Source organism: Ictidomys tridecemlineatus, chromosome 3, assembly GCF_052094955.1.
Source record: "Ictidomys tridecemlineatus isolate mIctTri1 chromosome 3, mIctTri1.hap1, whole genome shotgun sequence".
In the NCBI taxonomy this organism is placed as follows: domain Eukaryota; kingdom Metazoa; phylum Chordata; class Mammalia; order Rodentia; family Sciuridae; genus Ictidomys; species Ictidomys tridecemlineatus.
Genome location: NC_135479.1, coordinates 131,803,840 through 131,822,896, shown reverse-complemented (window position 1 = coordinate 131,822,896; position 19,057 = coordinate 131,803,840). Strand labels below are relative to the sequence as shown.

The window sequence follows — 19,057 nt, the reverse complement described above, 5'->3', positions numbered from 1 at the left end:
ACAAACAATATTATTAAATAAAATTAAGTCTCTCTCCCTTTCATTTCATACAATCCCTTCCCTAGGGAAAGACTTTAAACAATTTCCTATAATATGTAGCTTAAAAATTGTCTTTTCCTTTAAGGTTACACTGTGAGGACTTGTCAAGATCATTAAATATTCTTCCGGAAAATTATTTTCAGAGATCATGGTATATTGCAAGTTATATAAATATTAATATATTCAACATTCCTCATTTTTGGTCATTTACGTTGTTTCTATTTATCTGTTTTTATAAATAGTGCTACAGTAAATATCCTTGTACATCTCTGATTATTTCTTTGAGAATCACTGGATCAGTTAATATAATTTTCTAGCATCAGGGTTTTTATTTTTTATTTTTTTTTGGTAATAGGAATCACTTCTTTTAAGAAAAAAGAAGTCAATTCTGGTCAGACTTTTAATGTATTATTTTGTTACTATACTTTCAAAAAATAGACATTATTTTTTAAAGCAGGTTTAGGTTTGCAGCAAAACTAAGTGGAAAGTACAGCGAGTTCCTAAGTACTCTTGACTTTCTCATTCCATGCTCACAAACTCCCCCGCCCCATAATAAACATCTGAACCCAGACGGTCACATTTGTTCCCTCCAAAGAACTTACAATGACACATCATTTTCACCGGAAGTCCATAGTTTGCATTAGGGTTTCCTCTCCACTCAGTAGGGTACATAGCATGGGTTTTGACAAATGTGCAATGTTTGTATCCACCATTATAGCATCACGCAGAATAATTTATCTGCCTTAAAAATCCTCTGTGCTCCATTATTAATTTATCTCTCTCTCCTCTCTCCCCTCTAGCCTCTGGCAACTACTGATATTTTTCACTGTCATCACTATTCTGTCTTTTCCAGAGTGTCCTATAGTTGGAATCAAACAGTTGGCAGTCTTTTCAGATTGATTTCTTTCACTTAGTAATAAGCACTTAAATTTCCTCCATGTCTTTTCATGACTTGATTGTTCATATTTTTTAGTGACAAGTAATATTCCATTGTCTAGATGTACCATATTGTAGTTATTTATTCTCCTACTAAAGGTCATTTTGGTTCCCTCTAAGTATTGGCAATGATGAGTAGATCTGCTATAAACATCCATGTATGGGTTTTTGTGGATGTAAATTTTTAACTCATTTGGGTCAATACTAAGGAGTGTGATTACTGGATCACATGATAAGAACATGTTTAGGGTTTTTTTTTTTTTTTTTAGAAATTGCCAAACTATTTTCCAAAGTGGCTGTACAAATTTGCATTTCCACCAGCAGTGGCTAAAAGTTTCTGTTGCTTCACATCCTTGGCAGCATTTGATGTTATTATCAATGTTCTGTATTTTAGACAATCTCATAGATGTGTAGTGGTCTCATTATTCGTTTGTGTTTTGTTTTGGGGAGGGGAGGAATTGAACCCAGGGCCTTGTGCATGGTAGGCAAGTGTTCTACTACTAAGCTACATCCTCAGTCTTTTTATATTTTATTTTGAGACAGCGTCCCCCTAAATTACATAGGCTGGACTTAAACTTGTGACCTTCCTGCCTCAGCCTCCCAATTAGCTGAGATTACAAACATGTGTCCCCCTACCTGGCTAAGAAGTTACTTCTAAAGATGCATCAGCATTAAGTCTTAATTCCACATAACTAGAAATGCTCAACACCAGACGTTTCTGCATAGGAGATTGGTGTTTCAACAGAGACGATTTGAAACCACTGATTATCTGAATACAAAGCCTCAAATGAATAATGTTACAGCATTTTGAAACTATTAGCTGGCATTTGGATTAGCTAGCTTGCATGGACTTTGCAGGGTAAGAAAAGAAGGTCAAGAATAAAAAACTAGAGAAACAGCAAGAAGCAAGCCAGAGAAGAACCCAAGTCAGGACCTGAGGAGAATGATGAATCTAGGTTCCCCAGCTTACTGGTTTACCATGGGGTTCAAGGAGCCAAAGGGAAGAGAAGATTGAAAGAAGAGAGGGAGGCAGGGAGAGGGCACCATGTTGATGCCATGCTCCTTCCCACTCATCAGCAGCGAGTTCAGCAATGGCTGCATCACCACCAGGGTAGCTCCTGCCAGGTGGCCCCTCTTCCACAGCTCCAATTTGTGCTGGGCTTGGGTAAGCCAGCCACGTCTCCTCTGCCTTCCCTGTGGTTACTATTTCTCCATGCCTCAGCCTCCCCTGTCCTTCCCTGACCTGGCCCACAAGCGTTCATTAAATGTTCCTTCACTGATGGATCTTCAGTTGAGCTATTTGATGACCATTCTGCCCCTTTCCAGACCCTGACTGAACCCACATGACATTTGCTCCCCAACTTCTAACTTATTATGGGTAATAGGTAAGAGTAATGGGGTGTGAGTTTTATCTACTTCTTTTACATAAATTAGGCCAAGGGCTGTGCATCACTTCTCAGAAATGGCCACCAAGATGGAGGGCAATCATTATATGGGCAAATTATTTGACAAGATGTCAAAAGTCATTTCCTGAGTGTGTGTGTGTGTGTGTGAGTGTGTGCACACAGAAATACTTCTGATTAAGGGGAAATTGGTTCCACTGTTGGGTGTGTTTGTTTTTCTGGTACTGGGTATTGAATCCAGGGGTGCTATGCCACTGAGCTACATCCCCAGCCCTTTTTATTCATCTATTTTGAAACAGGATCTCACTAAGTTGTCAAACCTGGCCTCTAACTTGTGATCCTCCTGCCTCAGCCTCCCAAGATGCTGCGATTACAGGACAGCACCACCACACCCAGCTTGTCCCAGTGTTTTTTAAATATGGGAAAAAAAAAAGACTACAATTGATGGGCCCTTCAACTTCTGTTCTAAGAATTTGTGACAATAAGAACTCTTGTGGCCTGATGTTCCCATAGGGCCCTGCACAGGTCATAGGCACATTTCTTTTCCATCTTAGTCATCTGTTGAGACAGAGAGACCTTCAGGAAGATGAAAAGAGGCTGAGTGTTGGAAATGGCATGAGCAATACACAGCTAGACTTGGTCTTGTAAGGGGAGGTCAAGAGGGAAGCTGCTGAGCCCGTTTCGTGTACCTCTTGCACTTAGGGAAGTATCTTTACTCATGGAGAGCTTTAGTACAGGTTGCTGAGCACACAGATACACTGAAAAGATAAACCTCGGTCCATGGCATAAGATCACATTTTGGAAAAGGATGCAGCCCACCCTGTAGCACCGTGTCCAGAGGTCAAGGCAGCCCAAGTGGGGGAGTCTCATTATTTCCATTTCCAGCCAATAATTGAGACCAAGAATAATGGAAGCCACACTTTATTAGCTATTTTCTTCATCTGAACCCGTTCTTTCTCCACCCTATTCCACCACCTCTCATCTCACACAGGGTACTATACCCCAGAGGAAACTTCTCTGTGATTCTCAGGGTGGGAGGAGAAGAGGGCTTGTATTTTGGGCAGGTCCTGGGCACTCATCAGAGTGCTGCTTTTCTTTGGGGAAAGGAAGGACAACCAGCTTCTTCTCCTCGGGTTCCAGGAAGAGGAAGGACACATCCAGGGTGTCTCCCTGGGGATTGGTGGTTAGATCCAGCTGCACTGGGAAGGCCTCCTGAAGGCCTGTGCTCTGGGGATCTTCAGGCTTCTCATCATCCAGGTCAGGAAGGTGCTGGATAGAGGTGGGTGCAGTTTTGTAGGAAGCCTCGGAGGAGGCTGTATTTCTTCTGGGGGGCTCTTCTACGTTGTCGCCCTCAGGGGACTGAATCTGAAATAACAATGTTTTAAATGCAGAATTCCATAAGCCACATCTGGTGGCAGGCTAAGCTGGTCTATGCCTTTCAGGAAGAAGATTTTAAAAGGAGACCAGCTAGAGGGATGGGTCTCCCGGTGAAGGGGTTAAAAAAGAAAAACAGAAAGGGGCCAGGGGAACCAGGGCCTGTAGAGGACTGACTGCAAGTCTCCTGATTTCAGAGCTGAACAACTGTCCAGAGAGGCTAAAAGTCCCTGGTGAGCGCTCTCTCTGTTCCTCGTAGGGGCAGCTGCAGGCACCTTCTACTGTATATTCTGTGCCAGGCCCTACACAATGCCCTTTGTCCAGTCCTCTCACTTGTCCCTCTGGGATCTGAATGAGGTCGCTGTGGCAGTCCCACTCTATAGATGAGGAAGCAAGAATCAGGCCACACGGCTCATGAATGCAGACCAGGACCAGCACCCGGTGGCTTGTCGCAACTCAACCAGGCTGCCTCGCGGTCTTAGAGCTCAATAAACATTGTTGGAAGGGGATGGGATGTTTTCATGGATGACTTCTCCCTGAATTTGGGAATAAGGTCTCTCAGGGAAACTGAGTTTAATGCTTCAGAGGCTCAAGCCTTCTGAGCTGGTAGTGCCCTGTTTCTGAGTGTGTCTTCCTAATTCTGCAGGACCATAAATGTGACTAAAACGGAATGTGACAGGTCTCTGATGAGCTACCACATGGGTGTGGCCTCAGGGTAGCCTTAGTGAAGTGGTAATCGGGGATCTTGGGGAAAATCAAAGGGGATGGGATGGTGGCTACTAAATGTAAATAAGCAGCTCTTCAAAAAAAGATGATTAGGACGAAAAATACCTGCGGTGGGAATAAATCACAAGTCACAGAGACATATTTTTCTGATGCTCTTTGAGCCAGAGAACCTTTGCAAAGACCAACGGGCTGAAAGAAAGAAAACACAAAACTATGTTAAGTATTAAGATTACTGATGATCATAAACGGAAATCAACTTATTTTTGGCTTTTGAAGACACACAGCCAATCAATATTTTATGCTCTTACCATAAAATGGCAGATTTTTGAGCCAATTCTGTCACCCCTAGAAATTATATAAACTAGGTCAAATTGCTCCCAAAACTCAGTTTTCAGTATTCAGAATTTAGTATTCCTCGATGAACAGATCTCTGATTATTAGATTTTTTTTTTTTGTATTGAGCAGAAAGTTGTGGCTATACAATTTTATGTCTTGGTCTTAGTTCTATATAAAGCTTGTTTTTATCTTTTAAATAAAATCTGCTTCATCTTTCATACAGCAGCCCTTTATGTATGTCCCACTTGAATTTCCTCTTTTCAGACAAAACCATTCTCCGTTTCCTTCAACCTCTGTTTATAGCAAACTAAAATAACTTTGTTTTCTTACCACAAATGTAATAAATAGTTATTTAGAATACAGACAAAAGAAAATAAACTGGGTGTAGTGGCATGCCTGTAATCCCAGCAACCTGGGAGGTTGAGGCAGAAGGATCACAAGTTCTGGGCCAGGCTTAGTAGCTAAATGAGGCCCTATGCAACTTAGTGTGACCCTTTCCAAAAATTAAAAAATCAAAAGGACTGGGAATGTATCTATGTATCTCAGTGGTAAAGCACCGCTGGCTTCAGTCCCCAGTGCCAAAAAAAAAAGAAAAAGAAAAAGAAAAAAAAGAAAAGAAAATAGAAAAAAAAACATACTTATTGCCTGCAACAAGTCATTTGATGTCTTTTCTTCCAAATTTTTTTCATATTATATATATTATTTCCACAAAACTAGTATTATATTATACATATTATTTTATAACTATTTTGTCACTGAACAGTATATTATGAAAATCCCTTTATGGTGTTAGATATTCTTCTGTGATTATCTTTATAATGGCTATCTAATATTCCTCTGTATTATCTTAGCAAGCTTTTTTGTATGACAACCACATTGAATGCAACTTTTTTTTGTTTAAATATCCAGCTCTATCTTTTCACATATCTCTAGTTAGTTCCTTAGAGCAAATTTCTAGAAGAGGAATTGTAGATTCATAGAGTATGTACATTTTCAGATATAGTAGGATATTATAATAAATTAGCAGTTGCCAGGGGCAGCAATGAGGAATAGCTGTTAAAATGGCTATGGGGTTTCTTTTGGAAGATAATGAAAATATTCTAATGTAATAAAGTGTTGGTGACACAACTCTGTGAATATAATAAAAACTAGGAATCATACACCTTAAAAGGATGAATGTTATGGTACGTGAATTATGTCTTAATAAAGCTGTTATTGTGAATAAGGGGAAAATTACTTTTGGTGCATTTTGCTGAGCTTTGCTCCAACACATTATACCAATGTACATTCCCACCAGTGATGTCTCAGATGGTTTCAAGTTGCTCTCCCCAATATATATGCTTTCTTTGACTTTTTTTTTTTTTCGGTGGGGTTCCAGAGATTAAACTCTGGGCAATTTGTATTTTATTTAGAGACAGGGTCTCACTGAGTTGCTGAACACCTTGCCTTTGCTGAGGCTGGCTTTAAACTTACTATCCTCTGTCTCAGCCTCTGAGCCTTTGGGATTACAGGTGTGTGCCACCACACCTGGATTCTTTGACTTTTTACTTGACTTAATCTTTCTTAAAGAGTGGTCTAAGGAATGGAACACCATGGTGTATTCCAAATGTAAGGAGATTTGTTCAGATAGAAGTAGGATCATCACCAGTTCATCTATATTTTATGGTCCCCATGATGATTTTTTTGCAATATGGCATCATATTGAAAATGAAAATTGTACTTATAGTTGAATAAAACCCCTTATCAATGCATCTAGGCCTGCCTGATTCCTAACTAGTCAATTGTTCTTAAGGGGAATAAAAAAGGCACATGCTTTGCAACATTTTATGTAAAATTTATGTTGCAAATACTTAGAGATGACTGTGAACACAATCTTAAATTATGAAGACGTTCTGGAATACTCACTGCAGAATCAGAGGACTGGAGTGTGCAGCTACTGGCCTGGGATTTGGTACAGGGTGACTCTTTGATTAGGTATTCCACAAAGTAAGAAGGCCCAAACACCCACTATAATAAGACAAGGGTTGAGATGTTAAAATTAAACCTTGCTTCATAGGAAAAACATTCAGGTTTGCAGCATTACATTTACAGAAAGGATACATATCCAGAGGCATTGCCAACACACATATCCATTGTCCCTGTAGATCCCCACAGAGATCAAAGCATGTACTATAATTTGATTATTTAGAAAACATGATCAACATAACTTTCTTTAGGATTAGAATGGGCCCTAAATACTTTCCCTTAGTAAGCTTATTTTTCCTCATATAGGTTTGTATTTTTGTTTTTCATATGAAAGATATCAACGTGGGCTGGGGATATAGCTCAGTTGGTAGAGTGTTTGCCTCACATGCAGCACAAGGTCCTGGGCTCAATCCCCAGCACCACAAAAATAAATAAATGAAAGATATCAATGTAAGCAAATACAAATGAAACTCCATTTCCCCTAATCTATAGAACTCAACCTTTACCCTAGGTCTTAACATGGAATGCCTGTTGTGTTGTGAAGTAGTCCATGGTCAGTCAGATATGAGGACATAGTAGTAACTAGTAAACCTAGGTAGAACCCCACCAATGAGACTATGAATCCATTTCTCTTCTTGCCTTCTGGTTGATGAAATAAAATCAAGTCACATGACTCATAGAAATGGCATGGTATAATACAAGCTGAAACATGATTTAATGTATATTGAATCTACCAGGAAAGGGAATGTAGAGGGGATATTGGGTTCTAATCAAAAAGAGTGCCTGGATATTCTCCTTTCAGCTTAGAAATCTACAGTGACTGGTATGAGATACACGATGTAACCGACCTGGGCATTTAAGCCTTACCTGACTTGACCCCCTGGTGATTTTGTCGAGAGAATACTGCTTTGAGGTGCTCTCATTGTTGTATTTTGCAAGAGACTCTGTGGCAGCTTCTAGAACACTGGGATCCGACAAGTCAATGGGAACTGGGCTTGGGCAGTCAGGGCACATATTGTAAACTTTTCTCCGAGAAACTATTAATGTCAATGAGAATAGATTAAAAATATCATGGATTTTCAAGCCTATAATAGTCATATATCATATAAGGTAAAGATTGAATAGATAAGATAAGGCTGGAGTAAAAAATACATTTTCTGGAAAAGAAATTAGTTGTTGGCATTGAGTTTTCTGTGGTGAACAGTATTATTTTTATAAAGAAATCAAAGCCAAATTGTTTCCACCTCACACAAATTTATCTACTCTAGGAATTGTGCTCAAAGACAACATAGTCCACTATTATTGATAAAAGACAGAGCATCTCAACTAATTTAACATCTTCTCCTTTGCCTCTGTACACCAAATGCCTTTAAAAGTTTGGGCTGTCATTATTGCCATGTTGTATTTATCTTTTAGTCCTTAATAACTAGCATTATATCTTGCACATAGTGAGTGCTTACTACATGCTTATAGATTCAGTAAGAGACATAGCGGAAGGTGGAAACACACACCCTTTTGGGCTGGAAAATGTAAGTGACCCAGAAAACAAAATTGGTCAAATCACCATGTGACTAATGGTAGAACCACAATTTCTGTTTGGGAGACGCTGAGGATGACAAATCTATTCTGAAAATCAGGTAGGGAATCTGCCTTGAAATCATTTTTGCAGAGAAAACACATTATTTTGATTGATTGTTTTGGGGACTGAGGAAGATTATGGGGAGTTATGTCCAAAGCTTGTCACTCCTGCTTCATCCCCACCTGTCACTTTCTGACTCTCTGAGCCCTGGTACCTAGGACTCCCATGAATTTCCTGAGGCTATTCATTAGTTGTTATTCTCTAAATTATTTTAGGTGAGTCTTGTCTTCACAACCTGGAACCTTAAGCTGTAACTAATAAAACGTTTGTTCTGTTGCCTTGTGACTTAAAGGAACCAATTCTACTGTTATCACCTGGATCATGTTTGAAATGCAGGATCTTGGGCTCTAACCAGGCCTATGGCATTGGAATCTGTTCTTTAACAAGATCCTCAAGAAGAGTCACAGGCACACAGCAGCTTGATAAGGACCCCTATCCTATCTTTTCATGCTATGAGGTGCTGGCTTTCAAAGAGCTTTTCCTTGTGAAAAGAGGATACAGAAGGACGCATGTGCACATGTGCATATTTCAAATGTCACCAGTTCTCTTGCTATTATTTTATATGTTTAACAACGTGAGTGACTCCTTCAATTTGAAAAGAACTAGGGTGTATGTAGTAGGGAAAAAGAGAAAACACTCTACATTCTAAATGAAATAGAAGACTCCAAGTCAAAGCAGTACTCCGTCTGGGCTCCCTGAGTGGTTTAGACCAATTCTTGTAGGAATACATAACAGGAGAGCACCCTTCCTTTCTTGAATAGCAAAGAATGTGGAAGAAACTGTTCCTTAAAGAATTGGCAGGAGTTCCAATGATAAAGTTCATCAGAGGCAGGCATGCTCAGTGAAGGGAGAGAAGCAATCAAGAGGCAGATATTGGAAAGTACAGTGTGTATTCAGATAATATTGCGGCATCCAATTGAATGGAATGTCAGGAAAATAATGGCAGTAATGGCAGAGATAGCTAGAAGGGAGCCTGGGACCAGTTATAGAGAATGTGCCATTTATATAAGACTGAAAATTTAGAATTTAATGCAGGGCATTCATATAGAACTATTGAAGGTGATTTAGGAAGATTAATTGTGGAAAAAGAAGCAGTGTAAGTTGAATTTCAGTAGGGAGGTAAGTAGTGGAAGTTTAAGCAATACAAAGCAAGGATAGAAGAAACTGTATACACTCTCGGCAGAGCCCTGTTTCAATAGTCTTTCCATCTTTTATTAAAATTAACAAAATCATCATGATCTCTCACCTGGGCGAAGAGTACAGTTATAAGCAGGTAAATAGAGAATTCTTCTTGGCTTGTTAATGTAAAACATTGCTTTACATTTGCCATAAACCTGGAATCAACAAATACATTTTATAACATGGTTGATTTAAAACCACAAGGTTTGAAAATACTCCCCAAATTAAAATTTGGAGGTTTCATTGTAAAGTAATGAGAAACTCAAAATCAAATTCTGTGATTAGGCTGGGAAAAATTGAAATTTATCATCAAACTGTTGAACCATTTCCTGGGACACAGTGAGCTATATACTTCCCATCCTCCCTCAGAGTTAAGTATGGATCACTGAATTCTAACCACAAGATGTGAGCAGAGTAACTACTTTTTGGTCTGGCACACTCTATTCACTATGCTCTTTCTCTTGAAAGATGCAGCTGAGCCTGGTGACAACAGAAACCAGTAGTTGAAGATGGCAGAGCCTGAGCCACAGCACAGGAGGAACCCCTGTCTCCATATTCCTCCTGGAATAAACCCCTCCCCCACCCTCCACCCCACCTCTGCTCAGAAACTTCTGTTTTGAACTCTACATGAATGAGAAATAAACTTCTATCATGTTAGAGCCAATATGTGTTTTTTAGTGTATGTGTTGTCATAGATAGTATCACCATAACAAATATAACCAACAACAGGGTGAATAGACTATTTGCTTTAAAAAATCAGTTAGGTGCACACTGACAAATTTGGTTAAATGATTAGAAAATATCTTGTTTTTAAGGCCTTTAGAATCTTCATTTCTGTGTTTGTATTTTTGGTCTCCTGTAAGCTGCCATCCCCCTGCAGTTACCCATGTTAACCATTAAGGATGAGTCCATCTATATCTTTCTCTGTGCAAAAACTTTACACACACACACACACACACAAACACACGATATATCTTTAGAAAATATATGTTGATAAAAAATTTTTCTAAACACATCACTATCTTGCATTCCTATTATATAGTTCATATCAATTATTAGAAATAATCACAGTGTGATTAAAAACCAAATCAAAACTAATGCTATTATTTTCAAATCTTTTCAATGGTCATCTTAGAAAGGATGGATTCTGAGGCCCATAGGTCCTATGGTTACAGAAAACCCTTCCTTGGCACCCTTGAGGGTCCCCATACTGTGAGCCATCCCTTTTCCAAGCCTCAAACCTCATGTCAATGTTTACTAAAACCAAAAATGAAAGCAAAATAAAATGGAAAGCTCTCCCTCCATTGTTTCTGCTGTCTATCTTAATCTCATAGCCAGAATCTTTTCCTTAGATCTTTCTCTCACAATTTAGACACTGGCTCAAAGCCTACCAGAGAGGTTAGGAGGTAGAAAACCATTTGGAGGCAACTTTTCAATTCTGGTCAGCATTATCCTAATGTCTCTTCTCAGAAATGCCTCTGATTAAATTTGGTTCTGTCCCCAGTGTTAGAATAAGCACATGTGCACCTCGTCCAGGAAATTATACAGAGGGATATATTTTAAAAATGGCAGACATTGAACAGTCTTCACCCTATAGAACTTAGTTTCTTTCCTGACAACCAGCACTCACTGATTCATGCAAGGGCCTCTCACTGCAGTCCTTCCATGACTTCCTGCTCTGCACATGGCAGCTGGTCTCCAGAACGTCCATTGTGAGGTAGAATAGGGATCCCAGGTCATCCTGTGGGGTGGGAAGGGGTGGAGAGACACACCATATCCCAGATGAAACAGAAACCCATGAAGACTAGATAAAACTGCCCCTGATTTCTGGGAGAGTCAAAGGACATGAGGTTTGTGAAGATGCCTTATAAACTTAGGTGTCAGAGAAAGCACATTGTAAGCACTTGTTCCCAATAAGAGCATCTTAGCACCCCCAGAGGAGGTATCCAATTCCATTCTTAGCAGGGTATCCAATTTGAAAAGCACCTGCCAACTGGGGGTTCCCATCCCTCTGGCCCATCTCTGCAGTCTGTCCAAATGCCTATCTCAGAAGAGGGACTGTCTATCACTTGCCTGTCTCTGTTCCCAGACATCCTTCACTCGGTTGAGGGCCAACACATAGCCATCCTTTTGTTGTTTGTTGATATCCTGTAGAGCTAAGCCTGCGACTGACAGCACATCTGAGTCCTTGCAGCCCCGAGAGACCAGTGGTGCAGGTTTCGGAATCTCCCTGGGTGGAGACACAGCCACGTAGCAGGTGGCCAGGATACAGAGTACCAGCAATTGGAGCAGATCCATTCTGTGGGGAACAAGGCCCAGGATGGGTCAATCCGTGAAACTGAAGGAGCAGGCTGTTCAGTGGGGCTCTTTAAGGCAGACTTGAGCCATTTTATCATTGCAATCTGAATGGCTGACAAGGATTTGAAATACTATTCCTAACTTATCACCTTGAATTCTGAACAAGCATTTCCCTGAGTCAATACTTTGGATAGGATTTGCCAATGCTGTAACTTTCCAACCCGCAGCAATCAATCTTGTATTCATGTGTGCACATAAACAAATGTAAGTTTCTTAAACCTTTTCCCCAAAATCATAGCAAACATTTGTTCAAGGCTCTTAGGAAATCATAACTAGATTCTCCTTTGTGTCCAGGTCTCCACCTGAATCAGAATAATGGGGGGCGGGTATCACCTTTCCACATTCCTCATTGCTGGTCTCCTCAGCTGGACATTTACCTCAGGCAGCAGCGCAAGATCATGGGAGCCCAAGAGACCCAGGGAGTTCTGACTTTCCAGCCAATCTCTTGAGTTCACCACTCATGTTAGACCCGAAAGGCAGCCTTAGTCACCGACCACAAGCACAGTTGTGTTCCTAATTAGGAGCCTCACTTGGTTATTTTAAGCCAAAGACTGTATTTAAATGGAAAAAGGGCTAATGAGATTTCAAAAGTTCTCACATACTACTCAGACTATTCTTCCTTCTATGGAGCTAATGGAAGCAAATTCGTAAGGGGCTAAAATCTACTACTGAGAGAAAGATAATGATGGGCAGGTAGGCTGGAACACTGGCCAGATACTGGTTGGGACTCTTGCCTTCCTCCTTCAGCTTGTCTGGGGTCAAGGAAGGATCTACTTATTGAGGTTGTATGAAAGACAATTTTTTAAAAAATATTTACTTTCAAACACACACACACACACACACACATACACACACACACACACACACCAGATGTAATTTATCATGGAAAAAAATAAAAGATCCATGACAAAAGAGAGCTTCTAGATTAAGTTATCTCCAAAAGCTTTCCTGGAAACCAAGTCATGAAAGGAATAGCACCCACGCTCTACCTGCCTTCTCTACCTCCCTGTCTTGCCCAAGGGTTCTGTTCAAATTGGTTTAGGAACCGTTGCCTCCATCTGTGTGCAATCTTGGAGAGTATCCACACATAGAAAATATTAAAGGCTCTCAAAATCTTTGGGGAGATGAAAACCATTTAAGCCACATTTTCCTACACTTACTGGACTATGAGAAAGCTGTTAATAACACCTGTAATTAACCCACAAGTATATTCTGGGAATTTACATACTAGTAGGTTAGGATAGCTGTCTGTGAGGGTTTTTTGATGAAATGAAAATTTTGACTGGAAGTGGAGATCTTCTAAATAGATTGAAAGAAATGTCCCTCTGGTCTGAACCGAAACACACGTGTAGTAAGCCATGGCTGATAGAGTAAAAGAAATATAAGCAAGACATTTAATAGTTCTAAAGCAGCTATGTTTACTTAAATCTTTGCTTGCACATTAAACAAATATAAATACTTGTGTTGCTGGCTGTATCAATGTGGTTGGTTATTGTAATAAAATTTAAATTTCATTAAAAATGTGAACGAAGGGTCTGGGATTGTGGCTTAGTAGTAGAGCACTTGCCTAGCATGTGTGAGGCACTGGGTTCGATTCTCAGCACCACATATAACTAAATAAATAAAAATAAAAGTCCTCAATAACTCAGAAAAAAAAATTTTTTAATGTGAATGGAAACAAGTTTTTCTTTTTTTTTTTTCTCATTAGATAGCTGTGCTCATAGACAGGGAAATCATAATATCTGGGTCACTAACTAGGTGGTAGCACATAAGTTCACTGAAAACTACTCTTAAAGAAAACTTAATAAATCCAACCGGCATATTTTCCAGATGAGAAAACTGAGGTTTAGGAAGATAGAGTGCCTAAAAAAAAAAAAAAAAAAAGTCGTAAGTAAATTAATGGCAGTACAGAACCTTCTAGTTTAGAATTCTTTTCATTGGGCCAACATGATAGCAATGGCCTAATTGTAGTTCAATTACTTATTGAATGAACTTGGGAAGCCACTTACTTGCTGTAAGCCTCCATAGCTAAATCTGTCAAATGAGTGAATCTTAACACCTGCCTCAGAAATTATTCACATGGAAGACCAGACCAGAGCTAGGCTTGCAGTGCCAGCTCTTGACAATCACGATAGCTCTCTATAATTCAGCAAGCACTTACTGAGTATCCCGACAATGCTCTCAGGAATTGAAGGTAAGACCAATCTGATTTGAAAATGGCTCCCAAAGTTCATTTCTGATGCAACAGTGTTGAGAGGTGGGACCCTCGAAAGGAGAGTCTGCCCTCACGAATGGCCTCGTGGCAGGATCTCAGGAGTGGGTTTATTATGAAAGCGAGGTCGGCCTCCTTTCTCCTTGGCCCTCCTGCCTTAACCCATGGGACAACATGGCAAGAAGAAAGGCCCTCTCCAGCCCTGGGCACCTTGACCTTGGATTCCCAGCCTCCAGAGCTGCAAGAAACAAATCTGTTCTTTATACGTTCGCAGGAATGCTGTTATACCAACACAAAATGGATAAAGACTAATAAAAATTGATAAGGTACAGTCCTAACTAATTTCTGTAAATAAACAAGAACTGTTTGAGGATTGATTTACAGAACGCAGATCTAAGGATCTCTGTTCTTTACAGTGGACTATCGGCATGGCTTTTCAAATGAGAACAATATGAGGAGAATGTACACAGAAACCAGAAATGGGTATTGTTAAAAAATTCGAATCGAGAGTCCATTAGACTGGAGAGGCTCTGGCACTTTAAATTCCTACAGGAACAAATCAAAGCCCAAAGTAAACAGAAACCTGAAACTTGAAACCGAACCAACCAGAAACTATCAACTAACCTTTAGCTAGGAACTTTCCACGTACTCACTCCTCCAGGCAAAATTGTTTTCCTTGTCTTGCTTCTGCAGAAACTTTATGAAAAGTTTCCCCATCCTGTTATTCCTGGCAAACTGTCAGCTGTTGTGGTCCAGCGCTACCTTGAATGCTCAAATAAACTCAGGTTTTTCTGTTTATCAGGATAGAAAAAGACTTTGCAATTCTGGGATAAAACAGAGTTAATTTTGCAATCAGTACACAAACGTTCTTTGAACTGTTTCAGCAGATAGTTCTGAGGCAGGAGTAAATGAACCAGCCCCATAGGTGAAGGCCGATAGTGCAACTACAGTGAAAGGCAAGACGAAAACAAACAGATTAAAAGGGACCGAATGCTGACCCCATGGTCAGGTGGACATCAACACAGATCCTGGATCAATCTGATTTGTGTGAGGTGAGCTTTAGTGGCAAAACCTTTCGGAAGCCCAGTTCCTCCTCTGTGAAGTCAGGTTAAAGCAGTTTCTTAGAGCCCCCTCAGTGCCAACGTGAAGATGGCACATAACTTCATCCTGTCCCGAGAAGATGCCACTCCTCAGGTCCATCAAGATGGACCTGTTCATCACATCCCAGGGACCTGGGTTTCAAAGTAGTATCAACAACCTGAGCCCAGTCCCTTCTAGTGTGCAGAGTATGGGAGTCATGGGACACAACAGGATGAAGAGCCTAGTCTTTGGAGACAGCAAGTCCTGAGTTTAAGTTCTACCACCAGCACTGTGTGGTAAAGGGTCTGAGACACCATGGGCATGCCATCTGATTTAGTTTCCTTTTCTGAAAAACAATGATGCTCTCAGAGTATGCACAAATGTGTAGAAAGAGGACAACATATTTCCTCTTTCCCTAGAAGCCCTGGCCAGGTACACATATATTTGATTCCTACCACATGTGGGGACACTTTAGTATCAGTATAGAATTGTAGTTTCAGCAGAGGAGTGAGGAGTGAGGCTTTGAAGACAGATCAGCCTGGGTTTGAAGTTTGATTGTGGTTTAGGGTAACTGTTGAATCCAGCACCATCTAGTAGAAATACAACATAAATCACGTTAATTCTATCATTTCTAGTAGCTGCATTAAAAAGTGGAAAGAGGGGCTGGGGATGTGGCTCAAGTGGTAGCGCGCTCGCCTGGCATGCGTGCGGCCAGGGTTCGATTCTCAGCACCACATACAAAGAAAGATGTTGTTTCCGCCAATAACTAAAAAATAAATATTAAAATTCTCTCTCTTTCTCTCTCTCCCTCTCTCACTCTCTCTTTAAAAAAAAAAAAAGAAGTGGAAAGAGGGGCTGGGATTGTGCTCAGTGGTAGAGAGAGTACTTGCCTAGCATGTGTGAGGCACTGGGTTCAATCCTCAGCACCACATAAAAATAAATAAACAAAGGTATTGTGTCCATCTACAACTTAAAAAAATTTTAAAGTTGAAAGAAATAAAGCTAATTTTAATAATATTTTGTTTAACCCAATCTGTCGAAAATACTATTTCATATGTGTGATTAATATACAAAAATTATGAGACAGTTTACATTCTTTGTTTCGCACCACAACATGCTTCTGTGTAGACTAGCCATATTGAAGGCGTTCAAGAATCAGATGTAGCCATTTTCTTAGACAGCCCAGGACTAGCCCATGGAGCCTCAGATTCCTCTGGTGTAAAAGGGAAGGCAGCAGGGGTATCCATCTCCAAGGTGTGATAAGGACTGATCACAGGAGTTGTAATGTGTTTAGCAAGAGCCTGGAGCATATGACACCCGGGAACAATGATCACTGTCAGTACCTCTGAAACCTCACCTTATCCCACCCAGCATGGATTCCCATGTGACTGTGCCAGTGGCCTTTTCCCAATCCAGCAAAAGGGAAATGGTCACACCAGGTGAGAGTCAGGTTAGAAGAAACAGGCAATTGTCCTTGAGTGAAGAGGAGGCTCTAGAGGGCACCCTGCCCACCTGCCTTCTGACATTGGAGTGATTCAGGGCAGCGATTTAGGATTGTTGACTTTAGAAAAGGGAGAAGTCAGATAGTTGAGGTTTTGCTTGGGGCAGAGCTGGGAGATGTACAGTACAAGCTGATCTGTAATCTAGGAGATTAGATCTTGGGGAAGTTACAGGCACTTAAGAGGGTAGGATGTATACTCAAGCAAATTATTCAGCAACCACAGCACTAAAATATCAGGCTAGTGTTTTCCTGGCGAAAAATATCCCTGTAATGAGTCTGTTTATCTTTCTCTGTGTCCTTTCCCCTCTTTATCTTTTCTCCTTCCACAAACACAGAATGAACAACAGCTGAGGCCCAGCATGATACATAACACTGAGAAGCTCTCAGTATATGCCCAGCCCTGAACTAAATATTTTGTGTCCCTTCTCTCATTTAAGCCCACGATCAACCAGGGCTATAGAGACCACTCTTATTCTCACCGAACAAATGAGAAAATGGAGGAACCTCTGTTACATAACTTGCCCAAGGTCTCAGAGCCAAGGTTTTCATTTGAGGTCTGTCTTCAGAGAGAAAGGCACAGTTCTTGGATACGAGGAAAGCAACAGAGGAAAAACTCATTCCTCTGGGGCAGTCAAGACAGGTTTCCTGGATGAGGTCACATTCAATCTGGGGCTTGAAGAATAAATAGGAATATGCTAGGATGGGCAAGGAGAGGCGGAGGACGGTAAGAAAAAGAAATGTCCTCAGCACCTAAGAGGACATTTGCTTCCTGTGTCTTCCGTGTTCCCCCATCCTCCCAGCTGACCCTTCTTGTAAACTGGATGTTTATTGTTCCCAACCCACCCAGTAGCCTCAGGTCACCTTGGAATAGTCTGTCTCCCACTACTTCCCTAAGTACCCTATGTTTAGAACTTCCCTCTCTCCTACCTTGATCAATTACGTTTAGGCAATGAAAAATTTCAGAATATCTAGAGCACATTTTTCAGTATCAGATATACTCTTTAGGCAAATCTGCCTGACAGCATCAAAAGTGTGACTTCCTGCAAGAATCTCTATTTCCTGCACAGATTCCGGGTGCGACCAACTTGGGTTCAATTCCAGCTCAGCACTCAACAGCCATACCAAGGATGAGTTTCCCACCTTATCTGAGGCCACAGTTCTTCCACAGGATGTGAGGATCAGGTAAAGCCCATCTGGCACACCCTTTATCCTCATTAACTCATCAAAGAGACTCTAAAAGATAAGAAAGGGAGGATCTCCAATCCACATCCCATACTCACAGTTTTGTTGGTCGATGACAAGACATGTTAAAAATTCTTAGTCAAAGTCCTCTCTGGGTAGTGGTACCTGAGAGGCAGGGCCTCAGCCTTGAAGGTCTTGCAATTGGTCCTTCCTAAGGACCCAGAGTTACTCAGGCCTGCAGTCTGACTCTCTGCACAAGAAACTGAAGTAAAAACCTGAAGGTTGTTTGTTAATTTCCACTGGAGAGGGATGACCGAACTAGCATTTCCTCAGCAGGCTGGACAACACTGACAAGTTCTTTTTCTCTGATCATCCTTTAATACTCTGCAAACTGCACCGTCACTTCTGAACTCCTGGGAACAATACAGTGCTTACTGGATTCCAGATCCAGGTGCACATCCTGAATCCTGAATTGGAGGCGGGGTTCCAAGTACAAAGGCTAAACTTCAATTAGGTTCAGTGTCTTCCTGAGGAGCCACCCAGCACTTTGTTCAGACCTGGAATTTCCCAATTTACTTCACCAACACCTTTACAAGCCAACTCAGAGGGTGCAGCGCATTTCCAGAAATGCTGATGCTGGTTCTGGTCAATCAGCTGTCCACACACTAATCAAAGATGGCACTGACTGCCTATGACAGCATGCCAGGCACTGTGCTACCTGCCAGGTGCTTACACCTCCCCCCCCACCCCCAGGTGAGGCTTTGTTGGAGGTATCTTGACTCCATTTGACAGTTGTCACCCCAAAGCATGTGTCCTTTCTAATACCCCACATATGTCAATATCTGCCAAGTGAACAGAACCAGGATCTGACCACAACATATGTTCTCATAGAGGGCCTCAGGTCTGACGCACTTTCTCTCAGTGGAAGCTCAGCTTTGATTCAGCTGAGCTGGAATATTGGGAGCTGAGAAGATTCAGATGAAGAAATGAAAGCATATGGTTGCAGGTAAAATTGAAGGGATCAAGGGAAAGGTATGTGCAATGGAGATCCCACCAAATCCCGTTGTAGGGAGCAATATCTAGCAATATTGAAAATAAAATTCTGAATATAAATAAAAGACAAAATA

The 19,057-nt window shown here is 40.9% G+C and overlaps 1 protein-coding gene across 2 annotated transcripts; it reads right to left on the bottom strand.

Annotated features, from left to right (window-relative positions):
- Positions 1-3,283: 3,283 nt before the first annotated feature.
- Fetub (fetuin B) lies at positions 3,284-18,275 on the bottom strand. Of its 2 annotated transcripts, none has more exons than XM_078043825.1 (8): positions 18,029-18,275; positions 11,671-11,896; positions 11,228-11,338; positions 9,665-9,752; positions 7,647-7,816; positions 6,720-6,821; positions 4,584-4,667; positions 3,284-3,743 (listed from the first exon to the last, which is right to left on the bottom strand). In XM_078043825.1, the coding sequence occupies exons 1-8, from the start codon at positions 18,052-18,054 to the stop codon at positions 3,405-3,407; spliced, it is 1,146 nt and encodes a 381-aa protein (XP_077899951.1). In that variant the 5' UTR covers positions 18,055-18,275; the 3' UTR covers positions 3,284-3,404. The 2 variants fall into 2 exon arrangements, with proteins under 2 accessions (XP_077899951.1, XP_077899952.1); XM_078043826.1 differs by lacking the exon at positions 18,029-18,275 and adding an exon at positions 14,792-14,810.
- Positions 18,276-19,057: the final 782 nt, after the last annotated feature.